Source organism: Ruditapes philippinarum, unplaced genomic scaffold (genome assembly GCF_026571515.1).
Source record: "Ruditapes philippinarum isolate M1 unplaced genomic scaffold, ASM2657151v2 ctg5250_1_1_1_1, whole genome shotgun sequence".
Taxonomy (NCBI): Eukaryota; Metazoa; Mollusca; class Bivalvia; order Venerida; family Veneridae; genus Ruditapes; species Ruditapes philippinarum.
The window spans coordinates 16,426-24,090 of NW_026862889.1; the positions used below are offsets into that span (position 1 = coordinate 16,426).

The following is a 7,665-nucleotide window of genomic DNA, read 5'->3' on the forward strand; positions in this document are numbered from 1 at the left end:
ATGTCTCAACTGATATAAATAAAACTTAATTGAAGTGAAATTTGCATGAACTGATAGTGTTCTAAATATGAATACATATTTTGTTAAAAATGCTTATAGCTGAATGCGTTTAGGATAAAAGACAGTCAGATGAAAGGACATGATGATGCATTCTAATGATAAATAACAGAATAATTGAATTTTATCGAAATTAAAAATAATTATGTATATAGTGCACTTAAAACTAACAGAAATAAAAGGGTTAACAAATCTGTATTAGATGATAACTTCTATTCAAGAACTGACAACAGATTTAGATAATTACATTAAAATTTCGTGTTAAAGTGGTAACGTTTTAACCGGTTATTATGATAGATTGATTGATCTTTTCCAAGTACACATGTACTTTATATTCTCGTGTTAAGCACTTCACAAATGTAATACCAGTCAAAAAAGTGTCTAAAACACACTAAATTAAAACTCTTTTCTTGTTTAATGCCGTTGAAACTAAGTGTTTTGTCCTGAAAATGTGGTTTTGCAAACGCATTAAAAGTCGAGAAATGTTTCCTCTTGTGACTCTTGAAACAAAAAACAATTTTCACTAGCAATTAAGATTTGTTCACCGTTATCTTTTTATTTTCTCACATGCAACTTGCATTGTCATTTATGTCACATTTCTCTTTGATAATAATGATGGTAGGACCGTGAGAATGTTTTATCTATTGACATACAAGCTTCAAGAATCGTTTGATTATAATGTATTATTAGTGTTACGTAGAATTTCCTTTGAAATAAATGACTGATTCCTGAATATTAGTGAATCAGGTATGAATCATACTTCAGAATAATATTGATACTGTTAGTGATAAAAATGAATAAATAAACAAATAAATCTTTGTTTGGTTTTGTTGTTTGTTTCTTTGTATGTTTTGTATTTGTCTGACGTCACAACTTTTAATATCACGGTGCCTTTTTCACGTGCATTTTGTGATCCGCGGGCGGGAGGATACTTATACCAATCAAAGTCCAGATAATATTTTCTTTAATAACGTTTTTTTAAAATATTTTATCATTTTACAAGGAGTAAAGTGTAGAGCCATTTCGCTCAGTTTAGTAAGTAACATATACACATTGTGTTTTTTTTAAGTGAACCCGCAAGGATTTCTGAATCTTCAAACACGGTGTTTACTTTTGCGAAAAAAAAAATACTAATGTTTTTCTTAGAAAGAAATGTATTTGCTACTCACTAGAATAAGTGGGATCTACACTTCATCCCATGAAAAACAATGAAATATTTTTTTTTAAAAAAGGCTACAGAAGAAATATTATTTGAAATGTCTTTGTATTGGTTTTCTGCCAGAAAGTCACGTTAAATATGCAACTAAACATTGTTTTATTTACTAAATCAAACAAATATTGTTATTTTAAAAATAATGAACAAGACTAAATATTTCCGCTTTTCAACACCTGTCCTCCGTGTACTTAGAACATTTGGTATCAATACGATGCCGTTGTAGAGAACATATGATATAAATGACTGAAATATATTGGTGAAAACATTTTGTAAGAGGTCATTATAATATTAAGAATGAATAATATACAATCTAGGAGCATAAATATGTCTGCCATATACTTTACATGGGTTTTAGCCTTAATTATAGGTCATAAACCGTTTGAAAGATTTAAAGCTTTATCTTTATTAGACACAAGATAATGTAACATTAGACATATATAGATAAATACTGTATAATAACATGTTGTGATTTCTTAACATATGCTTTATGTTTTACTCCTACTTGAAGCGTCTGTAAACAGAGAAGTGCACTTATGTCTTCATCATAATAAACTGGCAATAAAAGCTTTCAGACAAGATACAGGCTTTCGTGCCAGTACATAGTATTTTCAAAGAATATGTCTTTTATATCTCGCTTTAAGGTGTTTTCTTTTACAAGTCTTTATGTTTCCTTTGGAATTTACTTATGTATTTTAGCGAAGAACATTAAGGTTAATAGTCATGTTGTTTTACTTTTGAGTTAAGTTATTTCATGAGTTATCGATCGATTTGTCTAATGTAAGACAAATCTTTAGAATTTCAAAAGTAAACCCGACTACCGGTACACTTATGATTAATCTTCTTATCTTATACATATATCGGCGTTCAGTGATCTTTTTTGAAGCATTTATATTCGATGAAATTGATGTTTATTTCGCATTTTATAAATTACAACGAATGCCTTTTTAGCGCCTAAACTACATAAGGTTCCAACAGAAATCAGTATCATTATCATTTTAGCCTCGTTTCAATTTCTAAATCAAATGCATATTGTACCTATAAAATAGAGAAAAACAGAATCCCTAAAGAAAGTCCAACACAACAAAATTGAAAATGTTGCAGGCTCGGTTTGATTGAGCCTGTTCATGGACGGTACTGGAAAGTGCAAGTTACCTTCCTCGCCCCCTAGCACCGGCTTAAGCAGAATTCAACATTTAACACGAATATGGTGAAATTTTGAATTTAGAAACATCCGCAGATGTGTTCATAAAGCCTCGTTGTCATTTTCAGAGTCAAAATATCAATGCAAATTATACCCCATATAGCATCTTTTCATTTTCAATATGACTCTATCAAATGCATATCGTACTCCATAGAGCCTCATTTTCATGTGAATATATCTTATCTTTAGGCTGTTTGCACCGTATACAGTTTAAGACGTATATAGTTTTCGCCCGAGCTGAATACGTTTACACACGGTACACCGAATACAGCTTACGACGTTTATATCTTACCGTTTGCTGTATACGTTAAGACGTTCAGTTCACCTTAAAAAGCTCATATTGTAAGATGACCAAAATACTGATTTTCATTACCTTTCCGCTCAGACTATGACCACGACTACGCCAACGTTTATGCCGACGACACCGACCACGACCATGACAACGACACACTATGACCTTCACGACTACATGTTCGACAATTTTATAAGATGAGAGTCTAGCTACGAATACGATGACGACTTTCACAACTAGAAGTACGATTACGTCTACGACTACGACTTTTATGACTACAAGTAAGACTACGGCCCTAAGATGATGACGACTAAGAATGCGACTTTCAGGACTGCGATCACGACTTTAAATAACACCAGTTACTATAGCCATATAGTTACTACGATGTCTATGACTTTTACACCAACGGTACAGGTACAGATTCGAATATGACCATGAGTACTGTGACAACTTATTTTAACGTTCACACATAAAACAACGTCTGCTACGAATGCGGTTACTACGATTCAGTGACAATTACAACGATCATGACGACTTTGACCGACGATGATGTATTCAACTACGACTACAACACAACTCCGACGATGACGAGCACCAAAATACCTATAGGCATCAATATCCTCTTTTTGTTGGCAAAAAGAACTTTTTCGTAACTGATCTTACGTGTAAGCTCTATACTTCATTAAATAGTATCAGGTGCAATAATGCTCCTGATACACGTAACGATATCAAGCCCCAATTCACTACCCAATATAGTATTTCATGAAACTCCAAATTAAGTCCATTTCATGAAATTTTGTAATGGATACATATAAAACATATACGAGTACTTTTATCCACATGTATTTTGTTACAGCCAAATATCACGACATAAATACAATTTTCATTTGTTACTTAAAATCAAAACAGACACGCCGTCTCCGGTTTATATCAAGATCCGTTAAGGCCGGAAATTAAAAAAAAGTAGTCTTTAAAAAGTGCTTATTAATAGGAAAGACAAAACAAAGTAAGCCAGATTTCGGTCGTTATTCTTAACCACATATTTCAGCATCCACTGTAATCATAGCTTGGTGCAGTAGTATCATTGACGCAGTTTTGTGCCCATCCAACCCTGAAATTTAGCAAAGTTACTGGATTTCAATTCAAGTTGAGCTGATATATGTCTATATGTAAGGCGTCAACATTTCTGCATCCACGATATATTACACTGTATTCAAATATATCTATGTTACGCTTTATTTGTAAGCACATATATATTAAGAGATTAATTTCTGTGAGCTCATATCTTTTCTCAGAAACCTAACGACAAGTTTCATCGGGAATACTTTATAAGAATGTTCCATTATGTTCCGTTTTTTGTACAGGAGTACATGCCAGTTGACAAATTTGTTCTACGATTTCATAAGAGGTGCTACCAATTGCAACCATTTATCAAATATTGACCTTAATGTGTATGTGAATGATGATGTGAGATAGCATATAATTGAATATTTTATTTTCAAAGAATTAAGATATTAGCATTTTATTGAATATTTTATTTCAAAGAATTAAAATATTAATATTATAACATATCAATTTCAAGCAATAGATATACACATTAACACTTAGTAATGATTCAGCCAATACAATGTTATTTAAAGGAATCGAATTGTTTAAAAATGACCAACCTTGTCTTGTCATTTCCAATGACCTTACATAGCTACTGTAGTATAATATTGTCTTACCAGGTGTGAAATCCATCACAATTTTTCACTCTTACAGCACAGTTTGCGTCGTTACTTATATCGGGGTCTAAAAACGCTGAAAAAATAAATAAATACAAACCCTATAAACTAAAGTTTGTAAAACTTTATGATCTTATTTTATTTCAGCCAGGCATTTGGTAACGTTGCTGCTGTTCATATTTTTTTTACGTTTTACGAACAAAGATTTTATTTCAAGATTCGTTCTCACGCAGGAAAGCACTGTCGGCATGACTTTAAACCAAACATTTATGTTTAGTTTTTATTAGTAAGTCAAACATAAATTATCATTATTATATTAATTGTTCGTTATAATCATTATAATTTGTTGCAACATTATCTTATGTTGGTTAATGTAAGTATTTGTGTCATGATTAAAGATAAGTCACCTTGCTGCCACACACATTATTTAAATATGACTTCTCTAAATATGTCATTGAGTACACAATTAAGTACACATCTGAATATATTTCAAAATGCACCGAACACTTTCTGACATCTTAATTGATAAATGGAGGAGATTGAAAGAATGTACGTTCAAAACTGAATTTATTTCACGAGTTGAATAAAATTATATAATGCGAGCCTCTGGCGAGCATAATATAATTTTATTCAACGAGCTCAATAAATTCAGTAATGAACTTACATGAATTTAATATTCTATTTATCACGTACCCAAAATAAAGACCGTTTAATGTGAATTAAGAGTCATTTCTCATTGACGCACCTATAGTACAACGCTGATATTTTTATTGCGTCTTTTTATTACACGCTTTTTACACACGCTTTTTATTACTTGGGGACCATACGCCGCTTTTCATGGAATGGCACGGAAGTGTCACATTGAAGGTTCCATGATAACCGCCGTATGAACACATCTGCGGATGTTTCTAAATTCAAAATTTTACTATTTCATGTTTAAATGTTGAATTCTGCTTAAGCCGGTGCTAGGGGGCGTGGTGGGTAACTTGCACTTTCCAGTACCGTCCATGAACAGGCTCAATCAAACCGAGCCTGCAACATTTTCAATTTTGTCGTGTTGGGCGTTCTTTAGGGATTCTGTATTTATCTATTTTATCATATGTTTGTATAACGCTAACGACGTCACGTCAAAATATATGCACGGACGTGCAATACTATATTTACGGAGTCGCAAAATCGGCACGGGTGTGTGATAATACAACTTACTGTTACAAGCATCTGCACATCCAAATGTTCGTAATTTCCAGCATGTTGGTGAGCTCGTACCATTTGCATTACCACACCAGTATGCATTATTAAACTGAAAGATGCCAAGGGTTACTGACCCTATTGCCGATCCAGCCATCTTATATTTTGTAACATTGTATTCGTAATTACTCTCATGTTGCACTAGACATAACCCTTAAAAATAAAGCATGCTCAAAATTGATATTTAAATATACTGAATATTACTATACAGTCATCTTTTTTTTGAGTAAACATTAGACAATGTACCTTTTAAACCCTGTTTATTACTATAGATAAGAATGGTATGAATACACAATGTCATAAAATACCTTGCACATTTTGTTTAAGATAGGACAAAACAAACTTGAAAAGTTATAGGGAATGAAACTTTCCAAAAATATGTTTGTCCAACTAGACATTTATATATAATCAGTAAAAGTTTCCAAGAATTCAATAAAGTTCTACAATTAACCAATATCGTCAGGAAAATAATTTCTACGCTCAATGTAGTCCAGCATATTTTACCAGTTCCCTTTTTTATAAGCATGTCAGAATGGAAATAGACTTTCGTTTCTCTGATAATGCACGATTTATCGTTCAAATGCTTTTAGAGCATAAATAAAATCTCTATGTTACTATGTATTTAGTATTCGGGATGAAATGAAATATATTAGAATTTTGTTCATACCAGGTAACCTTTACTTAAAAAGTGATTTGAAAATTTAGAAATATTTATGACGGATGTTTTATACTACGGTGACATGATACATTTCCGTGCCATTACCTAACATGTGGCTGATGGTTACGAACTATTGTATGTGTCTGATGGTTACGAAATATTGTATGTGGATGCAATCCTAATAATAATAATAATAATAATAATATTGTTGCGATTACTAAATGAAACTGAATCACATTGACAATGCCTACATTTTAAAAATTAACGAAATGGATTATGCATATTCTTTTACATTAAGATTAAAGTATATACGTTTATACTTACAGTCTCTCATGTCCGCGTCCGGAACACCTTCTGCTTTGAGTGCATTAACAACATCACACTTGCTTTTTGTCGCACCGAGGGAACAATCTATGAAGGCAATAGTTAACAAAGCAACAATTCTAAACGCGTCCATTTTCAGTGCCAAATATAGGCGAAAATAATATGGCATATAAACGCATGTATACCGTTTATGATTACAATTCGGCTTATTTGGTAACCTTTAATTTTATCTGTTAAAGGTTATCACTTTTCTGAAAGATAAAAATTGAATATTTGTATTAAATATTCTTCAACTAAACACTTGTTTGTTTGTTTTGGAATAAAATGTAGAAGGTAGTGATTTAAATGTATGCATACACCTGAGCTATATGTAATGTGCAACAGTACTCGTCTTTCTAGTATATGGCTGTGTATGAGCTCGCTATTACTCTGATTTTACTATCTGTATTAGTCTCCTAATTTTACTTTGTGCTATAAAATACAATCCGACCACTTACGCTACTTACCTGCCCCGTGCATGCGCATGTGTTTGTTTGGTTTTGATTGCCCTTATCACCTGTCCAGCAAAATCATCGGAGTTCATGTGCTAATTGAACTCGGTTGATGTTCTCTGTTCTTCTCGTGTGGGGAATAATTGAACGAGTTTCTAACTCCGTGCCAGTATTTTAAGTTTCAATTTTCACTACCACCACAGTAAATGATATCACAGACTAACCGGTATATACTAGTAACATCAATGAAATCAATAGATGCATGACGCCATGAATGTATTAGAAGGAAGACTCTCGAAACCTGGACTTTATTAGTCCTAAGCAACACATTTTAAGTTATTTGCTAAAGCTTTCCGTGGAATTTCAACCCACGCGCCCAGAAGTCCTTTATGACTTTAAATGGAAGCAGTTTCCACATGAAAATGCCGCCAGATTGTTTACAGAACTGTGAATG

General features: G+C 32.6%; 1 protein-coding gene across 1 annotated transcript; it reads right to left on the minus strand.

Annotated features, from left to right (window-relative positions):
- Positions 1-3,593: 3,593 nt before the first annotated feature.
- LOC132720533 (lysozyme c-1-like) lies at positions 3,594-6,972 on the minus strand. Its single transcript, XM_060704689.1, has 4 exons — positions 6,721-6,972; positions 5,697-5,891; positions 4,491-4,566; positions 3,594-3,877 (listed from the first exon to the last, which is right to left on the minus strand). The coding sequence occupies exons 1-4, from the start codon at positions 6,887-6,889 to the stop codon at positions 3,811-3,813; spliced, it is 507 nt and encodes a 168-aa protein (XP_060560672.1). The 5' UTR covers positions 6,890-6,972; the 3' UTR covers positions 3,594-3,810.
- Between the last annotated feature and the right edge of the window lie 693 nt (positions 6,973-7,665).